At 33.1% G+C, this 24,502-nt stretch overlaps 2 protein-coding genes across 3 annotated transcripts; one reads left to right on the top strand and one right to left on the bottom strand.

Moving 5' to 3' along the window:
• Nucleotides 1-7,023: 7,023 nt before the first annotated feature.
• Nucleotides 7,024-16,101, bottom strand: LOC106769066 (calcium-dependent protein kinase 28). 2 transcript variants are annotated; one of them, XM_014654526.2, is made up of 12 exons: nt 15,532-16,101; nt 15,255-15,385; nt 15,067-15,108; nt 12,914-13,025; nt 12,735-12,813; nt 12,397-12,566; nt 12,083-12,209; nt 8,799-8,914; nt 8,394-8,501; nt 8,209-8,271; nt 7,809-7,979; nt 7,024-7,587 (listed from the first exon to the last, which is right to left on the bottom strand). In XM_014654526.2, the coding sequence occupies exons 1-12, from the start codon at nt 15,835-15,837 to the stop codon at nt 7,429-7,431; spliced, it is 1,584 nt and encodes a 527-aa protein (XP_014510012.1). In that variant the 5' UTR covers nt 15,838-16,101; the 3' UTR covers nt 7,024-7,428. The 2 variants fall into 2 exon arrangements, with proteins under 2 accessions (XP_014510012.1, XP_014510013.1); XM_014654527.2 differs by having other exon boundaries at nt 15,537-15,724.
• A 1,244-nt stretch (nt 16,102-17,345) lies between these two features.
• Nucleotides 17,346-18,506, top strand: LOC106765928. The gene has a single exon (XM_014650695.1). The coding sequence runs from the start codon at nt 17,346-17,348 to the stop codon at nt 18,504-18,506; it is 1,161 nt and encodes a 386-aa protein (XP_014506181.1).
• Nucleotides 18,507-24,502: the final 5,996 nt, after the last annotated feature.

Below are 24,502 nucleotides of genomic sequence, written 5' to 3'. Positions count from 1 at the left end.
AATCCGTTAATACTTGTATATGACATTAACATATGTTAATGAATTACCAAATCCTTTAAATATATTTTTTTTAAATTTTGTCTTTTAATTTAAAATTTAATAAATATTTAGTTTAATTTAACATTTTCATATGGATAATGATATTTAGACAACATTTTTTTTTTATAACATTTGAACATTGATTACGCGTCAATCTGATAAAAAATTACTCCACAATCGATAATAATAATCATAAACATTATTCTGAAGTAACTTTTGACCAATCACCCATTAGCACGTAATCAATGTTTATATATTGTCAAAAAAGTTGTCTAAATTCATATAATTTAATATTTTAAAATATATTTTATTAAATTAAAAAAGTAAAAGACAATTAAATAATTAAAAAAATGTGAAAAAAATAAAAATAAAAAAGTTAAACGGTGAGAAAAGGGAAACTGAATTGAATTTGGAACTGTTAGAAATGTCAACAGATTTCTAAATCTGTTTAATTTGTTTTTTAAATTTTGTTTTTCAATTTAAAATTTATTAAATATTTAGATATTTCTTATTAAATTAAAATAAATAAAAGATATTTAAAAAATTAAAAACAATAAATATATAAAAAAAAGTGAGAGCAAGTGAGAAAATGATGATTGGATTTGGAATGAGTTTCAAATTTGTTGAAGGTTTGAATATATTTTATGTTTAGTTAAATTTCAAAAGTCGGTAAAGATTTTTTAAAATAGATTTCAAAATTCTCTATTAAATCTTCAACAGATTTTAAAAGGGTTAAATATATTTTTAATGCGGCGATTTTGGTTTTAGTCTCTCCTTCAAACTATAGTAAAATTTAGTCCTTCAATTTTAGAAAACTCTGGTTTTAGTCCTTTTTACCAAATTTTTTTAAACTTTATTTGCTGTTTCAAGCACGTTACATTATAGCATTTGGATTGTTTACACTGTTTGACACATTTTTGCTCCAATGTTAACTGAAAAACGTGTTTGAAACAGTAAATAAAGTTAAAAAAATTTGGTAAAAATGACTAAAACCAGAATTTTCTAAAGTTGAAGGACTAAATTGTACTATAGTTTGAAAGAGAGACTAAAACCAAAATCGCCCTAAAGTATAGGGACTAAAAACATATTTAACCCGATTTTAAAATCTAGTTAAAAGTTAAAAATTTTTGAAATTCGTCCAACTCTTAAAAAAATTTCGAAATTTTTCAAACCTTTAAACAAATTTTGAAACTCAGTTTAAAAGCTCGCTCGATAGATTTCGAAATTTATTTAATCGATTTCAAAATTCATTTAAGGGTGTAAAAAATTTTGAAATCAATTTACCATTAACCGAATTTTGAAATTCACTTAAGTTCTTAAACAAATTTCGAAATCTAGTTAAGGTTCAACCAACCTTGTGCAACCTTCAATCTTTCAACCTTCACCGGTGGGGTGGAGTCAAAATGAAGAAGTGAGTGTCGTGGTGGTTAGGTGTGGAGTCAAAATGCATAAGAACCTTTAGAAGTGCAGGAGGCTAGGATTTGCAAAAAGGAGTGTGTATTATGGTGGGTGGGTGTGTGAGTTTTTTAGGTTAGAGAAAAAGTTAAAAAAATTTAGCTAATTTAAAAATATTTTAACCAAGGTTAGTTTTGGTATTTTTGGAAAAGTTAGGATGGACGAAGAAGCATCCATGATTTTGTCGCACACCACGATCTTAGACACACACCATAATCAAGGACTCAATAGAATATAGATAGAGATTATGGCAAGAAAGATATAATCATTGACATGGTGATGTGCATTATTAACCACGGATATCAATAAGGGTGTTCTTATTATTTCTTTTATCTAGAGTGTGTTTTAATACTTTTCTTATGTGTTTCCGTTCATTAGTTGTTACTTGGAATATTTTTACACATCATTGGTTTACTCATTTATTTTTATTAAGTATTTATATGTAATTTGACAAAAACTTTGCAACTCAATCTTAGTTCTTGACAAAAATTTAACTCTTAGTCTATGTAAAGACTGAAATTTGGTCAGCTAATGAGAAGGGGACACTTGTCTTCAAAATAAAATTAATTAGAAAATTCAAAAACAAGATTACAATGGTTTTCATAAAAGTTTGAAATTGTTTTATACTTACCACTTTCTAAAACAGCCAACCTTCTTCTCACGTTTCTTCCTCCTCTCTTTGCAAACTTTCCCAAATTCCTCCATTGACCCACTCACTTTTCCATTCTGTAGTAGCCTAGGTTGTTTAGGAGCAAGGATTCCAGAGTTGCGTCAATTCACACTGATTCTGGAAAGAGGTAAGCCATTCCCCTCTTTTCTTCAATAGCTCAAGTCTAGGAGCATGCAAATTACCAATTGCATGTATCCTTTACAGTTTTCTCTTCAATTTCTAACTAAATTCTAACTTTCAAAACTGTTTTGATCACCAATTTGTGATCCTTAGGGTTGGGGGCAAAATTCTGCAAAGTTGAGAAACCTGAGTAGCAAGCTTGAAACTGTTTTGTACAAAATCCAGGTAAGGGAAGCTAGGTTCTAAATTCTTGTTTGAACAATATCTACATCCTTGTTTGATCTTTAGGTAGAATTATTACAATTTGATGCATGTATAAATTGGGTGAAGAATTGCTTTACTTTTGAGCTGGATGTAAAAGAACATGTGCTGAAATTGATGTTTTATGGCTTGTGTTTGATATGAACTGATAAGTGAGCAATTGTGAATTGTATGACTATGTATATGATGTGAATTTTATTGTTTAAGAGTGAGGATTCAGTTTTCTGCAGATTGTGAGTAAATGGCTAAGTCAATTTCAGTGTTTGAGTCAATTTAGGGAACTTGAGTAGTGAATTTGAGAATTATAGGTTAAACTTAGGTTTAGGCTATTGTAGTCACTTAGGTAAGTCATTTATGACTTATTAGAAGCATAAAAAGTGTTTGAAAGAGTCTCTAAAGAATGAATGTGAATCCAAGTTCCTAAGTGAACCAATATAGAGTTTTTGATCATAATTCTCTGCATATCTTTTAGAGTTTTGAGTTAGGATAGTGTGTGAGTCTTCAAACAAGTTAGATTCAACCTATACTTCGAGTTAGGGGTGTCCAAAATTCACCAAAAGGCCTAAAACGAAACTTAGGGGTATGAGTTCTTCCAAATTTGCACAATCTGCAGAATCCACGCCTGGGCGCCCCAAAAGGGCGCTGGGCGCCCTTTGATTCGGCGTTTGCCAAAAATATGGCGCTCGGGCGCCCCTAAAGGGCGTTGGGCGCCCTTTTCTGCTGTTGCTTTTGTTTTTGATAGTTTGGGGGGTTCCGGATGTCCGTTTTGGACGTTCTTTAGGTCGTTCTGGGGGTTTTAGACCCTTCCGGAACTGTTGGTGATGGTTTCAAAGTCATTTTCCTTGTCTAAGTATGAGTTCATTGGATTTTGGATCGTTTGTGGTTTTTTTGAAGTGAAATTAATGTTATATATATGTTTGTATGCAAAGTAAAGTTGAAGGGCTACATGTACATGGTTTTATATTGATTCAGTGAGATAATGTCATGGTATTTGGTGGTTCATGTGTTGAGTTAAGTTTCAAAGTAAAAGTATGGTTATTGGACGTAATTTCATGATCCTCAAGGGAGGTTACATGGTGGTGCCATTGTAGTTTGTCGTGATTGACCGTATGAATGGCCGGAGTTCAGGATGAGGTTTACCTGGACATTCTAATGACCATCCATGCTCAATTAGAGAGTGATGAGTCATGTGGTGAGAATAGCAGGATGTCCTAGTCTTGGGTGTCTCCATTTATGGGCCAAGATGAGTTTGGTTGGACTTACACTTGTGTGTGGTCGGGTGAAACCCCTCGGCAATGGCTTTGCAAAGCAGTAGGGCCACCACAAGTGCACAAACCCCTGGANCTCGACATTTCATACTAGTCCGGACGGTCAAATCATGTGGTCTGTCATTGGTATCAATCAAATGCTTTCGGTTACAGTTGTGTTGTATCATTCTCATTACATGCTTGAAATACTTGATTGATAACATGTTTCTTTTTTTTTATATATACCTAGCTTACCCTTGCAATTGTGTGTGTTGTATGTATTTGCCTTCCTCCTTGGATGATCATCCAATCCTTTGGATGTGAGCAGAAGCTGATGATGTACCACTAGAGCAAGCATTGGAGAACGAAGAAGACGCAGCTGCCTAGTGCTTAGGATCCTCCTTAACTGACTTAACTATTTTGAAATACATCCTTTGTAAGTAAAGTTTTAAATTTATGGTCAATTTTGGATGACTGTAAACTTATGACTTTATTTTATTCTTAAACTGTTCTATCATATTATAATGTTTAAATCATTCGAAAATTATGATATAATTTTTGGGATGTTATAGTCTACAATTGATGGGATGAATCCTTATGGTAATTTAAGTAGCAAGCACAGTGTCTGGCCCATTGATCATTTATAACTTGCCTTATTGTTTGGTTATGAAGAGAAAATACATGATGTTATCTTTGATGATATCTGGAGTAAGGAAACCTGAAAATGCTATTGATGTTTATCTAACTCCGTTGATAGAAGATTTGAGATTGTTATGGGATGAAGGAGCTGAGGTGTTTGATGCATACGCAAAAGTGAATTTTAACATATGAGCCTTATTATTTTGCAACGTTGATGACTTTCAAGTCTATAAAAAATTGAACAGTTATAGTGTGAAAGGACATTATGCATGTCCAATATGTGAAGAAAGCATAAGATATCATCAACTAAAACATGGGAGAAAGACTTGCCACATTGGAAATCGAATATTTTTGAGATGAAATCACCTATATCGTCAATTGAAAAAGGCTTTCAATGGATGTCAAGAGGAAAAAAAATGCACCACCACCCTTAACTGAAGAAGGAGTTTATAAGAGTGTGCCAAGTAAATGTCACGTTAGAGAAAACACGGAAGAAACCTATTGCAAGAAACATTTGAATAAAGAAACCTAGTACAAATTTTGGCATAATACATTGTAGGATTTGAATTATTGTTCATTTTTTTCTACTTAGGACTATATATTGTTGTTTTGAATACAAAAGGTTAGGGTCTCTTGCAAATGTAAACTTAATATTTTAAAAATATAACCAACATAAATTAGATCGATTATAGTCTCAACCGATCTAATTTATGTTGTTTTTTTAAATATTCATGCATATTTAGATTGGTTAAGACCATAACTGATCTAGTATGACTTTTGGAGATGTTTTTTTTTTCTTTTTAAATAAAAGTATTAGCTCGGTTGTTCTAGAATCAATCTAATATGATTATATATTAGATTGATTGTACCATCAATATAATATTTTTTTGATATATTACATTATCATATATTAGATCAGTAATATATATTTAAACACTTCCACATTCAAATATCACTCATTGATTTGATAAAGGAGTGGACCCCAACTTCAACCAAATTTGAGAGTCACTATCACTCATTGATTTGATAAAGGAGTGGACCTCAACTTCAACCAAATTTGAGAGTCACTATTCCATTAACAGTGTTGAACATCCATCAACACTCACACATTTAAATATCACTCATTGATTGATTTGACAAAAGAGTGGACCCCAACTTCAACCAAATCCACCCTCTCTCCCTTCCCTCCCCCATCCCAACCTAACGTCAAGCACAAACAAGTCCAAACTCAAACTCAACCAAAAAAGTAAGGGAAAAACTTCACAAATTACATCTAAATCCTTATTAAAAATAAATGAATTAACAAAATAATGTTTGAAAATAATTTCGCATGGAAACAAAATGTGTGGTCGTTGCTCATGCCACCATTTGGATTTGCGTGCCTCACTGCTATACATTCTAGTCGTGCCACCACTCTTACGTGTTCTACTTATGTCATCGGTTGTTCTTGCGTCCTACTACTGCCACCATTAGTTTGTGCTCCGCTCCGTGCGAACATGAAGCTTTGCACCCTGTGAAACTCCATCGCACATTATGAAGCTACAACGCATCGTGTTGCACACTTTGTAACTCAGAGGCTTTGCCACACCACACCAAGCAATCTCTGCATCCAGCAAAGCTCCTTCGCACCATGCCACATTGAAGCTCTTCCTCACCACATTATCATTGTCCCTTCATTGGTGACCTTTCGCAATATCGAACCTCCACAAGCAGTTAACATAAAACCTGATGCATTCTTAACAATCGATTTACAAGAAACTGATGCAACTTCCACACGCAAATCCTAAACTTTTAACAATTGTTAGAATCTAGAACCATAATCATTTTTTAAAATTTTAACAATAATTTAGAAATACCATAAATTCCTCAGCCTTTTAACAACATTTAATATAACGACGACAAAAGATCGTCTTTAAATGCCTCATTCAATCGTTGTTAAAAGTGTGTTCTCCACATTGGTATTAGAGATATTTGCAACTATACAATTAATTTATACAACTAATATCAAAATAATTTTACTAAACAATACAAAATCCATATTGGAAATTTAATGCAATTATACTTTATGTTGCATGCACCAACAATTAGAAAAGATTACATATAGACAAAAATAAACAATAACTCCCAATAAAAGAAATAATGAATAATAACCGTATTAAATTATTCAATATTTAGGTTACTTCGATTCATAAAAAAAAAAAATTGTACTTTTTCGTCCACTTCTAAAGTATAACACGATCTTTCTTAATTTAATAAACTAATTCATCCGTGTGTACTCGACCGTTTCAGACTACTATCGTGTCACAAAAGCAAATCAGTGACATTATAAAAAAAGATGCATGTAAAATGCATGTTACCAAAGCAAAACCTGTCACAAGTCATCAAAGACATCGACCACTCCCTTACGGTATTACCCCATACTACATTTTTAACACCACCCCCCGCTAATTCTTAGAGCTCTGTACATAATTACATTTCCGATTCAAACTAGTACACCAAATTTATACAATCATTTTACTAGTATATACCAAGAACAACAAGGTGCATTCGCTTTCTGCAGGGAAAAAGAATAAGAGAGAGAAGGAAAATCAGTGAGAAAGAACAGAATCTGATTCACATTTCATGATCATTTATAGTGTTTTGTTTTTCATTTTTGGCAAGATTTTATTTATAGTTACACATTACATGAAGCCAATCCACGCATAAATGATACTGCTGAAACCGCAATGCCTGAAGCCAATCCACGCACGGTCTACATAAACTCTACCAAACACGTCCTGATGTAGTCCTCGTAAAATTGTGGACATAATCACCGTGAAGGGGATACCATAATCAATAACTGAAGTTTGAGTTTCACAGGTTGTCAGCACAGATGAGTGATTAAAATTCGCATAAATGAAGAGATATTCTTAAGAGCTTCAGCACAGTCACACAAAAGATACAAAGTGGAACTCCACTTGCATCTCCAAATTTATCTGCCTCGGAAGTACCGCTATTTTAGACTCTCCGTTTATACACAGCCGGGCTTGAAACCTTTTGAGAACCCATGCTCGCAGTCCTTAGAAGCCTACGGAACTCTGATAGGCTGATTTTTCCGTCTTTGTCGATATCAGCTTCCTCCAGCAAAGGATCAATGGAGCCTCTCAAGCCTGTATGCTGAAAAGCCAAGAAGGAATATTAGCTATAGCAACTACGTTACCTCAATTGTTTTAGACGTTTATCTTTACAAATGTGTATCGCCTAAAACTGAGAAGCGATAGCCCTCCCCAAAAAAATCATAAACTTAACGGATGCAAAAACTAAGAGAACTATTTTGAATCCTTTTGAGAGTTTCGCAATAAACGTATAGGGGCATTCACAAAACTTGTGATACCGACCATTTTAAGTTCCTCTGGAGTAATATAGCCATCTTTATCTAAGTCAAATTTCTCAAAAGCAGCCTGTGACCGCTGCTGCCACTTGCTAGAGTCGTCCTCCAACTGATGCACATGTAATGTAGCAGCCACAAACTCACTAAAATCCACTAGCCCATCAGTGTTGCTGTCTATCTGAAAACACAAGATTGAATTATACTATTTTTGCAAGCTAGAGAGTATGAGAAAGCAGCAATAGTGGAAAAGAGTAATTTGGGGAAGCCAAATATATCTTGATAGAAGTGAAAGAAATTTTATCAATTACCAAAGAAACTCCATTATTTTAGACGTAGAATAAAGGCTGAGAAGAAGCAGCCAGCAAACAAAATTACATGTGTTTCTTGTAAAAGATCAAAATACTAACCGCTTGCAATATCTCTAGTACACGTGGTTCTTTCAACTTCCAAGGAAGATCTTTCGCAAGAGCCTGCCCAAAATCTTCCCTTTAGACTAAAGTAGGGAAATATTCAAGGGAATAATTCGCTCACCAATAGATATGTGATGTTTTTAGATTTAAGTTGGTTACAAAGCCAGTAAACTAAACACTACCTGTCTCATCTCTTCCAAACTAATAGAACCGTTTTTGTCCACATCTATAGCATCAAATTGATCTTTTAGATCAGCCAACTCTTCTTCATTAAGTGTGCTAGCCAATGCCTGCAGGGCAATTATTGAAATTATGTGTTTCATATGATCATCAAACCAGTAGCATCAATCTTACTTATACAAATCATAATCCTAGCTAATTAAGGAAACAAATCTTGATAAGATAAAGAAATATGATAACAAATCCAAAGAGAGAAAGAAGATATAGGGAAACTAATTCTAAAGGATAATCTAAAATATGCTTAGATGTTTGCATATATTCCAACAGTAATCAATTGTCAGAAAAGCTGGATGTCAAAAAGTTCCATGCCTTCTGTCATGAAAAAGTCAATAACTAATTTCTCTTACCCTGAGTGCAAATTGTTTCAATCGACTATATTTCACAAATTGCCGCATGTTGCTTAGAACGGATATATCAATAGGAATCTCCGATGCTTCTCCTCCTTCTCTAACCCATGGATGTGCTGGAATTATCAGGTTTAATCAAAACAGTTAAACGTTAGGGAAAGCTTCACTTAAGAAAGTGTTTGGCATAGCAGATAAAATAATACAGTTTGACTTTGCAAATTCTGTGAATAGATAATGCTACTTGAACAACATTAAAGACATGATGCATAGCCATTGCATTCCATTTAGTGCAAGATAGTTAGATTAAATTAAGTGGCACAAAAGCAATTTGAGACTCTATATAATGTAAAGTGATTTTTATATAGCATTACCACTGTCCAGCACCATAGATCATGTTCACTCAATATAACTGTAAACAAATCTTCAGTAAAACTGCCGAGTTCATTCAGCAAAACTAGCATGGCTGAACACTTAGGACAGAAAGCAGTTAGAAGTTCAAAACTTCAAGCTATTATATATACTAAAATATCTCCTTTTACTTTATCTCTTTTATTAACAACCACCGCTGTAGGAACAGTTGCATCCCCTTTCTCTCATGAACATTAACCTATACTCTTCTGTTCAATCTCACTAAATTCTCATTTTTCTGTTTCCAGGTTTGTAATAACTTGTCCAATCAACCAGGCCCATAATTTGGGGAGATGGAGCAACATATTGAATCCTTGGAGAAGATAACCAAAGAAATAGAGAACATGGTGCGCAGCTGTATTCATCAGAATCTAATATTACATATATAAGATGCCTGATAACATCGATGTGATTAAACTGAAACTAGGGTAAGGGAAGAACAACATAGGCTTTGAGATGGTAGACAAAAGAGACAAAGAAGGCATGTTTCAAGTTCTGCCGTTCAGAGTCATCAGAATGGAATAAGGAGGCAGTGAAAATTGCAATAATTCACTCTGGTTATGAAGAATTGGGTGTGGGGCACAGTGGAACATGAGTAAGGAAGGTATAACTTTCCTATTTAAAGATAGCAACTTAATGGTTGATAGCAAGAATCAAGTTCTTTAGATTCATCAAACAAAAGTGGTAGAGGATATAGCCTATGTCGACATGGAGAGCACAAAGGTTTGGTTTTGGTTACCAGACCTTTCTTGAGAGCAAGATCAACTAGCAAAGGCCTTGCCACGATGATTACCAGTCTCCTTTGAACATGCCTCCTGAAACTAGTGGTTTGGGTCACCAATATTGCAGTTTTTGCACAGTACTAGTGTTCAGCTATACCACGTGGGCATTAGGGCTACAGCTAATCATGAGATGTTAGGATCCAATTACAAGGTATTGGTGACTTGGAGAAGCAAGAAGCAGTTTGTGGCGGCAAGGAATAGTGCAAAAGCTGAATTCAGAGCTATGGCTCCTGGTATATTACACTCCAACTCTCACAAACAAATTCTTATATTTTTCTCAGGCCAAATAACATAGTGCAATGCCACATAATTACACAAAAGCCTTTTAAATACATATATCAATTTAAGTGAACCTTCAGAGACAAATTGATTTTGGTGACAACAGGACAATATGTATAACTTAAATTATTACAAATAACCGATCAATCACTTATCATTAAAAGGAAACTTGATCTTAGTGAAAAAAGATAAAAGCAAAATTTTAAGATATAGTTGCATAGTAGAACTCAAAATTTTGTATCATTCTAACATTATATATTAGCAATTATTACAAGCGAACTTTAAGACTAACACAAACAAAAACTGAATTAGTAAAGTGAAATTTGCATCTAACTTATATGTTATAATTTGATCATGTTATAATTTGATCATATCGGTAGTTGATATGAGATCTTTAACACATTTCTTCAAAACATTGAGTATAGGAATAGAGAGGGACCCAACAGCGGGTTGCACTATAAATCCAACAAACCTCATTAGAATAACCTTTGATATCATCTTAAAAAGTTTATCCTAACCAGGTCTGAGGTTATGTACAAAACATGTAATTCTGAGACAGTAAGTGTTGTTTATCTATACAGAAGATGATGGGTCTAACTATTCCACTTCCACTGCTGAGTCACTTGATGCTCCTACATTCCTGGTTGATTAATCTTCAATAACATTGGAAAATTATATCAAATGGTGTGAGACATGTCAATCCACTAGTAGCATTGTTTCAGTGGCATGTATTGGTAATTCATCTTCTTGTCTCTCTCAATCACCTCCTCTTGGTCACTGGTTTATTGACTCTGGTGTAATTGATCACATATTTGATAATTGTTCTCTTTTATCCCCCTTTACTAAAGCTGCCAGTTTTTCCTTTTATAACTACTGTCAATGGTTCACAAACACATGTTTGCAACATTGGTTTTACCCAACCCTTCCCATCCTTTACCGTTTACTTTATTCTTTATATCCCTAATTGCTTTTTTAATTTACAGCTATTGCCCGATTGACCCAATCCCTTGAGATTCACCTTACCTTCACTAAAAGTAATGTTATCGTGCAGGATCAGATATCCTGTCGAATGATTGGTATCGGATATGAATCACATGGTCTTCAGTATCTCTATCCATTACCATCAATATATGCATTAATGGTCTCTCCAATGATGATTCATGCTCAATTAGGACATCTTGAGTAAACAAAATTGCAAAAGATGGTGTCAAGTTTAAAGCATTTGTCTACTTTGAATTATGAGCCATATTAATTAGGAAAACATGTTTGTTAGTATAATCCTGGTAGTCTTATTAATTGAGTTTTGTCTCATTTTTCTTTAGTTCACTCTAATATTTGGGGATTGAGGAGTCCTTCCTGTGCTGTTACTCCTTTTGGTTTTAAATATTTAATTACCTTTGGTGATAGTTTGGGATGTACCTGGATTTGGTTAATGAAATGTTTTCTATATTTCAAATACTTTTAATGAAATCATAACACAATTTGGTATATCTACAATTACTTAATTGTTTTTGGTTCAAACATGCTGTAGACATAAATAACTTCACACCTGGTGGAGATAAACTTCCTAAGAGCATTAAATTAAATATTAAAAATTCTAAAGTTTTAACAATAAAGTAGCATTTAAATGGGGTGCATTTTGAATTCTATATATTCAGTGCCTAAATTTTAGGTGCTATATAGAACAACCACCTAAAAAATAATATTACAATTATCATCATCATTGATACTACTTTTATTTTAGACAAATACCACTTAAAGGCTCAAATAACATAATAAACAGTTCTGATTGTAAGAAAACAACAGGATACATACATAGAGCTTGAGCAGCAGTTAACCTTGCCCGAGGATCCTTTACCAGTAATTTTTTCACAAAATCTTTTGCGGCATCACTTATAGTTTGCCATGGTTTCCGTTGGAAATCAGGCTTCTTCCGTAAAACCTGCATATCAGATCATAAATTATACACAACAACAAAGGCATTATCCAATTCCTTTGTAAATGTTCAAAATTACGTGGACAATTAAAGTAAAGGTCAGGCTTATAATGTCATTAAGAAACATGAATGGATAACAAATCCCACATAAATAGGTAAAATAAAAAAATTGCTTTATAATAGTGTATTATACCTCCTTAAAAATACCATCCTCGGTCTTATCCCAAAATGGACGTCTCCCACTCAGCAATATGTATGTAATAACACCAATGCTCCACACATCTGATTGTGGGCCAGACTTGCGTTTTAATACTTCAGGTGCAACATAGTAAGCACTGCCAACAATATCATGAAACTTCTTTCCTGCAGGATTTTTTTAGTTTTCAGCAATAAAGACCTATAATTCTCAAATAAAAATTGCAAGAGCATGCCTTGTAACTCAATTAAGAAATAGGAGAACAATTCCAAAACAGAGAATGGAAGACAAGAAAAACAAAGCAATTGGTCAAGCAAATGAGGACTCTCCCTCACCAGGTTTAATGAAATCCGACAAACCAAAATCTGTGGCCTTTAAAGGTGAATCTTCTTTGGTCGATTTCAGAAGAAAATTCTGCATGAATATGAAAAAAAAAAAAAAAAACATATAGCATCTAGTCGTATAAATACCATTTCACACAAATTTGGAAGATATGTAAAGTGCTCGACCATACCTCTGGTTTCATGTCCCGGTGCACCAAACCATGTAAATGACACTCAGCTGCAACCTTGAGCATCTGCCTTACAACCACTGCTGCATCTTTTTCAGAATAACGACTGTCCTTCCTGATTGAAGCAAATGAAGAGGAAGTAAGTTCCGGTACACATAAACATAGACTCACAAATCATTCTTAACCCTGGTTTTGCAATTTCAACTTAGAAATTCAGAAGTTACACATAGCCAAAATGAGTAAACCTCCATTTTGGCTCCCTGAGATTATAAGTGCTGGGAAAAATGGTCCATGAATTTACAAAACTTTCATTTTACTCCCCAACTTCATAAAATGTTTCATTAGCTTTGGTAAATAATGCACAAATACTATACATGTATCGGATACAATATATTTGATTACTTATGATAGATAAAAGGATGAGCAAGGTTGTCAAACTCAAAAATCAAACTATACTCACGGAGCTTTCGTAAAATTGACTCAAATCCAAATCACAAACGGGTAAGACTTTACCTAACATGTAAAACAATATTAAAAGTCTATTAATGACATATATGCATATCATAATACTCTTAATACATCAACAATTCAATATTTCCACTTCATAATAAAGAAAAGTAGCCAATCACAACAATAAATTACGATAGTACATTAGTGCTAAATAAGATTAGACTAGACAGATGACAAAATCATGTATAAATTCACAAAAACATAAGTTCTTAATGTGAAAATAATTCAAAATGGAGTCAATGTCTTCTAATAATTCGAGTCTAATAATATATAGTCATTGTAGGAGGAAAAGTCAAACATAAAATACATTTGATTTGATTTCAAAACTTGTTACTAGATGACTAAATCATATATAAATTCTTAAAAACATAAGTTCCTAATGTGAAAACTGGAGTTAATTTCTTCAAATAATTTGATTCTAACTTAGTATTGCCATCGTGGGAGGAAAAATCAAACAAAAAACACGAGTTGATTTCAAAGCTTGTTAACTCGCATCCTGACTCGAGAGTTTGTGAGTATACCACAAGTTCAAAGAGTTTACCCGACTTTGCTTAGAAAAGAGTTTGATTGTGAGTTAACTCATTTTCTCTAAGATGGTAAACTTGAGTTTGACAACCTTGGGGGTGCGCATGACCCAACCCAGACTATTGGTCTAGCCAAGCTAAAGTTGATTTGGATGAGTTTGAATTTGGAAATAGACACCATGTATTTTCCAGGACTAGTTCGGGAGTAGTCACAACCCATTTTGTTTTGATATTCTCTTAAAAATATAAGTTTTTTAAACTTATAGACAATAAATATTTGTATAGCATGATATTGTAATTATAGTACATTTCTTAAGTTTAAGATATATGTTTATAAAATGCAGCTTAATTTGAGTTTTATATTTTTGTCTTATTTTATGGTTTAACTATACATAACGTAAAATTGTTTATAGTATAATTATTTTGAGTATTGATTGCATCGTTCGGACTTAAATAAATGGTCTAATCAAAATTTCGAGTTGGGTAAAAACAATGACAAATCCGGCCCACCCTGGGCCAAGCTCACCCCTAATACAATATACGTAAGAAATATAAGATGTCCACAAAAATTCAAAAAACATGGTAAATATATAATTGTAATTCTTCAAATCCAAATTAAAAGATATACTTCTTCGACATCATTAAATTTAAAAAAAAAAAAAGGAGTATAAACCAGTGTCATGGTTTATTAATTGATATCATCTACAAATAGGAAAAGTACTATCAATCTCACTCTTTTCTAGAGGTAATCCATAAAGAGAACAATTTCTATTTTTTTATTCATCAAGGAGCAGTTCTTCTATATGTCTATTTTAAATTATTAATTAAACATACTTCTTCTATGTCTCATGTATGTTGTTGAATTTTCATCACTATTTTTAAGGGCATGAATACTTCACTAATATGTATAGTTAATACTCAAGAGTATAAGTATCGGATGCTAATACGTGAAGCAAATAAAGTGATTGATATTTCATCAAGTACTTTTCCAGTAAATTTTCCACTTAAACTGAATGATTTTGTAACATTAAGCAAAGTCAGGGACTGTAGTAAAAGTTGTGTAACGTAAGGGACTGGAGTAGCCAACACTTTCAATCACATCCAAAATCAAACAAAACTTACTTGGCCAATATCCGATCTAGCAGTTCGCCGCCCTCGCATAACCTAAGAAGCACGTACAAATATAAATCACATGGAAAGAAAACAAACCACAATTTGGTAATTGAGCTCCCAAAGCACAAATCAAGAATATATCCAATTGCTGAAAAATCAGAGCAACAAAAGAAGAAACAGCAACCAAAGCAACTTACTCCATAACTATATACACGTAAGAATCATCTTCAAAAGCATCATAGAACTGAACCACATTCTCGTGGCCAGTGAGCGCTTTCAATATCTTGACCTCTCGCTTAACATCCTCAACGGCTATAGGCTGAACCATCTGCCAACAAATTCAAGAATCAAAAAATAAAAAATTAATTCCTAACATTACATACAGCAAAGAATCAAAAGCACTAAATTCGTGCCAATTTTAATTCATAATCGTAAGATTCATGACTTAAATGACGATGACATGAACGAAAATACCTTACTCTTATCGATCCTCTTAACGGCCACACGATCGGCATTAGCTTTGTCAATTCCTACGTAGGTGTAACCGAATTGGCCGTGTCCCAGCAATTTGCCCAGCGTGTATCGCGTATCGAAATTTTTGTCGTAACCGAAATCAGTGCGCTTTCCGCAAGGCACCTGGCGCGCACTTGCCTTGTGCCGTTCGCGATTGGCCGGCGCTGTCGGAGATTCTGGCTTCGCGGCTCGCTTGCGATTTTTCTTGTCGGTGACGGCGTTGCCATTGGAGCCGCTGACTTTGGTGGCGGAATAGCAAATTCCCATGGTCGGAGAGGGTCGAACACGTTTAAAAGATGAAAATCACGAGGAGCTTTGAAAAAGTTAAAATATCTACCTATCTATCTATCTATAATAATAAAAATAGTAATTAAAGCACTTGCATTTGTGATTCGTTTGGCAAAGAAAGAGACGGGTGTGAACTGGGATGCACAGGGCGAAAGAAAGGTCAAAAGGGACCTTTGAACGAGAGCGATAACGGGACGGGGTCTGGACGACACCCCTTCCCTATCAACTCCCCGTCCCCGATCAACCCCCTTCAATGCAAATTAAACCACCTTTAAATACTACTTTTATGTCTTTAAATATACTAATTTAATTCTATTTCGTTATACAACCAGTCAACAACATTAATCAATTTCTCTTTATTTATGAAATTCAAACTTCAAACTTGCTTAAAGAGATATTAACAACTTGTGTCTGCAATAATAGTAATTCACAAGATTTTTTAAATCAAATTATGGCTTCAAACAACACCATAACTAAAAAAACAAATTGACAACTAAAGTTGAAGTGTTTGCTTAAATAATTAGATTTTAGGAAACTTAAATTAAGAAACTAAACTCTCTCTTAATTTACATTTTAAAAATTAACATTCTTAGAAAATAATGTTTTCCATAAATGATTTGTGATATTTTGGATGAAAACATTTTTGTGAGAAATGAGAATTTAACTTTCTCAAATTGATTATTTTTATGAAAAAAAATTAACATTACTCTTATTATATAATTTAATATGAAAATAAATAATTGTTTCAATAAATTTAGTATACTATTCTTATTTATTGTACTATACCCCGATGATCGACCGATTATGAAGAATCTGGGTCAAAACAGGCAATCAACCGGTGGTCAGACAAACACTAATCAAGAAAGGTAAAAATCATTAATGACCAATTAATATGTTTAATGGTCATATTAATTGCAAATATACGTTATTTATAAGTGATTGACAGGTCATATTGCACAAGAATCTGGTATTAATGAACAATTAACAGGTATTATTGAATTTAATTGTCTGGTTTAATGATTAATTAATGTGTTTGGCTACCACAAGCCTTATAAAATATATCATTCACGTTCAGGTAAAAGGACATTGAGCTATCCTAAATAAAATATAGACCTCTTTATACAACATATCTGACTTGAACGTCGGAGTGTCTTTTGCAGGTCCACCACCCGTCGGAGGATTGTGTTCTCATAAAGGATTAAAACGACCCAGAGAGAGTAGAGAAGAAAGGTCAACCGATCCTCGAACCAATCCCACCGAAACATTTTGGCGCCCACCGTGGGACCCGAAGCGGCATCCTATTGAAAACACGAGGAACTAAGACGAACGCTCAAACTACACATAGCTACTTCCCAAGGAAGGCCGAAATGGTGACCACAAGGAGCAGGGAGGAGCAGCAAAGTACCAGGGATTTCATGACACAGATGCAGGCACAATTACAGGAGCAAGCACGAATCATACAAGAGCACGCGTAAGTGCAACGAGAAATGCAGCAAAAGCATGTCGAGGAAATTGTGGCTTTAAGGGCGGAGTTGGGTCGTCATGACCAGTTTGCTCAGCACTCAGCGTCTACTGTACACCGAAATCAACACCACGAGAATGAAAATCATGATTGCAGGCGTCACAACGTACTAACCCGAATGGAAACCAGCACGTTAATCCGAGCGGTAACCAGCATGGTAATCCAGATGGCAATGAAAGAAAGCAACTGGTTCCTCTGCAAACCGTTCGGCCCACCAGCTTACTCCCCTTTACGATGGCTATTATGCAAACTCCAATGCCAAAAGAGTCCCCCTGTGTTAGAAAAGTATGATGGCTCGGCGGACCATCTTAGGATCTTCAGCAATGCAATGGTGTTTTACATGAACAGTGATCCGGTCATTTGTAGAGCTTTCTCCTTGTCACTCAAGGACGAGGCGTTGGAGTGGTATAATACGCTCCCTCCAAATTCAGTAGATTGCTTCGCCATTGTGGAAACCCTCTTCAGAAGGCAGTACTCCTCCAACCGGAAGCAAGAAATAACACCGACAGAATTGGTGAATACTAAGCAGGAAAAAGGAGAGACTTTTAAGGCGTTTATGAAGAGGTACACTGAAACCACTCGACAAGTAAAAGATGTTAATCATTCTTTCATCATCAACAACTTGCCTTCATGCCTAAGGCCAGGGTACTTTACTGAAAAGTTGTATGTTCGCCCACCAAAAACTATGGACGAGCTCCAAGAAAGAGTGGCTGAATTCATATGTATGGAGGATATGCGAATCTCACAAAGAAAGCGACAACGAGAAGCTGATGTAGGTGGAGGTAGAAAGGACGACAAACGACCGTTTGGAAATAATGATAAAAGTGGAGAACTCCCCCGAACATTTAAATTTGACCATTTTACAACCCTCAATGCACCTAGGGCAAAAGTTCTCGAACAAGCCCTAAATGTTGAACTTCTCACACTCCGAAGGAAATCATCTCCAAAATACGCAGACGAAAGGAAGAGTTGCCATTTCCATCAGAACCATGAGCATAATAGAGAAGAATGCGTTACACTGAAGAATGAAATTGAAAATCTCATCCAGGCAGGACATCTACGAAAGTATATAAAAGAAGGAAGAGGAAACCTCCCTAGGGAGGGATATTTGCAGAGAAGTCCCTAACGGACCTATAGGAAGGACAAACAAAGGCGGAGCTATAGTCGTAGTCCCAGTCGCCATCGTGAACGATCGGTTCGAGGATTTATCAACTAAGGAGAGGCATACAAAATTTTATTAATCTTATGTTTAAATTCAATTTCCTTTGATTTAGACTTTTGTTGTTCTTTTGTGCTTTCGTTATGAAATAAATAAAGAAATTCATGTTTACTCATTGGTGGTAAAAAGTCAACCAAGAGGTTCCCAGGGAACTTTAATGAAGAAGAAGACTGATAACTTTTTGGCAAGTATACCAAATCGTTATAAGTAATACAGTGGTAAAATCCAATATCGTTCTCCCAAGGGAATTTGAGTTAAGTTGTTCAATTAAAATTATTTATCAAGATCAATTTAACATCAAATGATTCAATGAATTAACAGTAAGAAATTAACAGAATATTAAAATTTGAAAATTAAAGTTGGAAGAAAGCTTCATTAGAATTGACTTCATGGCTACCATTATAGTAATTTATCTGAACAATATAATTTGCGTTCAAACATTAACATCACAGTATCTTGATTTAATCCCTTAAAACAAGTTCTAAAGAATTATGCTCAATTATTAATTTCTTAAGTAATTAAACATAACCTTTGCATCAAGATCTGATGTTTATAAATGACCAGAAGAATTGAACTTATTCCTTGCATCGTTCCTTCTGGTTGCTTTTCTTACGTTCATACTCAAATTTACTTCCCAGTACAATTTGAATATATTAAATATATTATACTTCCATATAATCACAAGTAAAACAAGAAAAACATATGAACAGAACTTATATTGATCAGGAAAAATTACATCAAGTGTCAGCCATTACAATCAATTCCAACGAACATAAATTTAGCCTATCCTAGACATCACAAACATACTTATTTCAGCAATTCCTTGCATCATGTGCAGTCTTGATGTCTTTAGAGAGTCTTCTGATGGTCTCCTCTTCTTCTCCAGAGCAGTTCTCTAATTTTTTCGTATGTTAGAAGATAGTTTCTGCCTCTCTGTCACGTCTCTTAAGAGCTAGTTAATTTTCATTAAACTCCATAATTCTCTCAGCGCATAGAGGTGTGTTCGCTATGCGAATTTCATTTTCTAGTTCAACTTCAATTGTTGTCATTCGCTTAGCGCACATAGTTTGGTGCGCTATGCGAATTTGAAATTTGCACTCCGGACTGGAGTAATTCGCTAAGCGCACAGTATTTGGTGCACTATGCGAATATTGTTCTCCTGGCTCTTCTACTTTGCTTGCGCTCTACGAATTTTGGCTGACAGCTTCCAATTTCTACATCTTTTCCTGAACAATAATTTATGTAACAATCTACTTCCTATTACAACTTTTCACTGATTAAAAACATAAATAATTACAAGATTGAGATAATTTATAAATGTAAAAACAACTGTTTGTCACACTTATCAAAGACCGAGCGGTAAATCCCTCTCGGCTGAGAGGTAAATACCTCTCGTTGAAGAAAAAACTGAGAAGTAAATCACTCTCGTTAACCAGAAGGTTGAAGACAAAGACCGAGCAGTAAATCCCTCTAGAAGAAAAAACCGAGAGGTAAATCCCTCTCGTCAACCAGAAGGTTGAAGACAAAGACCGAGCAGTAAATCCCTCTCGGCCAAGAGGTAAATCCCTCTCAAAGAAAAAACCGAGAGGTAAATCCCTCTCGTCAACCAGAAGGTTGAAGACAAAGACCGAGCGGTAAATCCCTCTCGGCCGAGAGGTAAATCCCTCTCGAAGAAAAAATCGAGAGGTAAATCCCTCTCATCAATAAGAAAGTTGAAGGCAAAAACCGAGCAGTGGAGAACGCTCCTTGTGAACTCCTTCTCGTCAATCAGAAAGTTCGTCTGACATATCTAAACCCCTTCGCACCTGCAAAATAGCTGCTCGGGGCTTGGGAGGCTTAATGTACTATATCCCGGTGACTGACCGGCTAGGAAGAATCCGGGACCAAAACAGGCAACCAACCAACGGTCAGACAAACACTAATCAGGAAAGGTAAAAATCATTAATGACCAATTAATATGTTTAATGGTCATATTAATTGCGAATATACGCTATTTATAAGTGATTGATAGGTCATATTGTACAAGAATATGGTATTAATGGACAATTAACAGGTATTATTGAATTTAATTGTCTGGTTTAATGATTAATCAATGTGTTTAGCTACCACAAGCCTTATAAAATATATCATTCACGTTCAGGTAAAAGGACCTTGAGTTATCCTAAATAAAATATAGACCTCTCTATACAACATATCTGACTTGAGCGTCGGAGTGTCTTTTGTAGGTCCACCACCCATCGGAGGATTGTGTTCTCAGAAAGGATTAAAACGACCCAGAGAGAGTAGAGAAAAACGGTCAACCGATCCTCGAACCAATTCCACCGAAACATTTATATTATTCTTAATATCTTATGAACAATTATCTTCAATCAAACATTTCATGAAAGTTTATTTTATGTGATAAACTAAAATTATTATATATTCCTTATTTCATAAAATTATTGAGCTATAATAGGTTCTCTTGAAATAACGTATTCTTTCAACTCATGAGAACTCTTCAAGTAGGATTTTTAGAATTACTAATTAGATTTATGATTTATATAACAATCTAAACTATCATTATTGAAATAACCTTTTGTTTACCAATTCTTTTAAGGAAGAGTTTAAAATAAAATCAACTTCATGTTGTAAAATGTGAATACTACAAATGACATATAGTAACACATTGTCTAAATCACATACTCTGAAAGGGTTTATATATAATGACTCTCCATATACGTTCAATGTGGGTAGTAAAGAAAGTATGTTTTATGCATACGAAATTATAGGTCTTATTTGAAATTTTTGTGTAAAGTTCAAGCTAAATCATAACTTTTTCCTTATATGTGTGATAAGAACCCTTGGCCTCCAAGTTTCTTGAATATAATTGTCGTAACCTAACTAAATCACAAGAATAAGGGACTATGTAGGTTAAGTCTTTACTCCTTGTAAATAGGTATTATTTCTTTAAAAGTTATATCTTAGGAAACTTGCACAACATATGAAAAAGCTCATCCACACCTTAAGAAATGATATTGTTTGTATTAACCATCTATGCAAAATTGTTCTCAAACATTTTAAAGATTGAAGTTTTCACTAATGAAAACTTTTTTTACTAGTAGGAATGCATGCCTACCTTATTAGACAAACATCAAGTTGTGTTTACTCTTACTACTTCCAAACTCAACTAAAGTAAATTTGCAAAGCACATTGAACATTGAATCCATTTGAATAAGGTATGTTATCATGCTTTGCTGAATGCATTATCTAAAAATGTGTTTAATGTATATTGCTCCTACAAGGAATGTAAATATATTTAGGATTGAAACATCAAGATACAAATAAAAAATAACAAGATGTTTGAAGATATTAAAGCAAAAAAAAAAAATAACCTACCTAATTCATTTCAGAACTATTGATTGAAAAACTTTCACAATTTTGTATTGACTACAAACAATAACCAAAGCACCAATATAAACAAATGTTAATGTCATTCATATTATCATAAACCAACTCAAAAAAATGTATAAGAAAAAAATATCACAAAACAAAAAATATTTTTTTTTGTCTGAATGGATCTAACCTCATCTTTAAAAAGAAGAGAATAAAACAAGGAGAGTTTGTTTTGTTTTTTTTTTAAAGTCAGATCATCATGCATCTCAATACAAATACACAGTCAAAAATGAAATCTTTTAAAGACAAATACAAAGAATATATATTTGTTATGTTCATTTCACACATGAATATTCTAATCAATGTGAGTAAATGAGTTGTAAAATATAAGACTATTGAACACATATATGCAAGCATAATTGTATTTACTTCCTATACTATATGGGATGGAGAAAAACAAGTATGTTTTGGTGATTTCAAACAAAGGAAAAATTATTCTGAAGCTTGCATTTAAACATTGTGCTACATGTGTTATATATTAAATTTAATTTAATCTTTGCGTTATTGTTAGAAAATTTTGGGGTTAAAATTAGTTTGATTTTATCTTTAAGAAGTTTTTCATCGTCCTTATTTACATCACAAATGAAATGAATTGTTGGCATAGAGCATCTTTAAGCATATTCTTAAAGATCTTGATGTAAACATATCGTTGCAAGATCCTCCTGAAAAAAAATGAAGACATGAACCTCACACATAGAGGATAAGCATTTATAAGTATTTAATATGTATCATGAATGAACGTTCAAAGCTTATTATCTATTCGAGAAAATATGTTTATTAATTGTTCAAGAAAAAGTTTATTAATCAACGTATACATAGCTGCATTTGTTTAACCAAACTACTTGCATTGTTTAGACTATAAAAATACTATGAGATCTTACATTACAAAAAATATATTTTATACTTTATACTGTAAGCACAAAATAAAAAATCAGCCAAAATAATATTTCAAATTTTAATATAAAAAAAAAGATCTTATTAGTTTTTAGAAATGTTTTATTAATATAATATTTCAATGCTATTATTGGTAAATTTTTAATATATATTTAGTATTTAGAAAAATGATTTGTAATATTACTTTTTAAAAATTAGTCACCTATAAAATATCTGATTTTATTTAAAAATATAATCTTTTTTTTTTTCAATTTAATATCTATATGCATAGAATTATTAGAAGACCAATTTAAATTAATATATGAAATAACTTTTATAAAACCTAGAGTTAGGTCAAATTATGGATAGATCAACAAATTAAGAGCCCAATCTCAATCATAAAATACAAACTTAATAAATTATATGTTTTATTAATAGTCCACATTTTATCTGAAACAGTTTTTTATGATAAATTTTGAATATATGAAAATATTAGATGTAAAATTGTAATCAATAAATTAAATTTTATTATATTTAAATAAACAGACCTACTGACCTATCATAATAATTTTTTTCACAAGCACAGAAACTTGATTTATTTAATTAAATAAATGTTCTAAAATTTTAAATCTAATATTTTTAAATATATAAATTAAGTTAAATCAAACTTTGAAACGGGTCACCCTATATGGGTCGATTCGTGTGGGTCATCCTATATAGGTCCTTAGGGACACCTATACCTTTCAAATATGCGTACCTTGTTATTTATATTTTGAGGTTGCATTGCATCCATTAATTAGGCCACGATGGGACGTGGAGAGTTAGGTACAGTATACGGTTGAGATTCGAACGGGTTACATATCTACTATCTTTATATTTTAACATATAAATATACCAATTTCTTTTAGACATTATTATATAAAAAATAAATAACCAAAACATTGGATAGGATTTTTTTTCCCCAATCTGTCGTTCATATGGTATTTAAAAAAAGGTACTGTATTATTTCTGTAAAGTTAAATGGTCATGAATTAAAGAAATAAAAACCATCTTATTAACATTTTCTTAATAAAGGCACAAAATACTTTGAAATTCATTTTTTTTGTCATTTTAGTTATTAAGATATTGCTAAAGAATATTTTAAATGATTGTGTTTTTCTCTATAATGTTCTATATCTATATGTATTTATTAATATTTTGATTTAATATCTTAATAGGTCTCTATTTTTATCCAGAATTTCAAATAGGTTTTTATTTTTTCGGCATTTCAATTCAGTTCTTATTTTTTTAAAATTGAAAAGTCTTATTTGATTCAATTTTATAAAAATAAGAACTCAATTGAGACGTCGTCGAAAAAGAAAAAGACCTATTTAAGATTATGTAGAAAAATAATGATTGAGTCATTACATCTAAATAATTTTCTTAATAACTAATCTTTATTGAACAAGTTAACTGATATAATTAATGGAATTTTATTAGTTTCAAATATAACTCAAATTTAAAACATTGTTCAGAAAAATTGAATTCAATAGAGAATTTAGTTAAGAAGATTTTAAAATGAATTATATATCTAAAAAATAAGGTGGTGGTGGTTTGAG

The sequence above is a fragment of the Vigna radiata genome, chromosome 7 (genome assembly GCF_000741045.1).
Source record: "Vigna radiata var. radiata cultivar VC1973A chromosome 7, Vradiata_ver6, whole genome shotgun sequence".
Taxonomy (NCBI): Eukaryota; Viridiplantae; Streptophyta; class Magnoliopsida; order Fabales; family Fabaceae; genus Vigna; species Vigna radiata.
The sequence above is the reverse complement of the archived record's forward strand: the minus strand, read 5'-3'. Positions and strand labels throughout refer to the sequence as shown.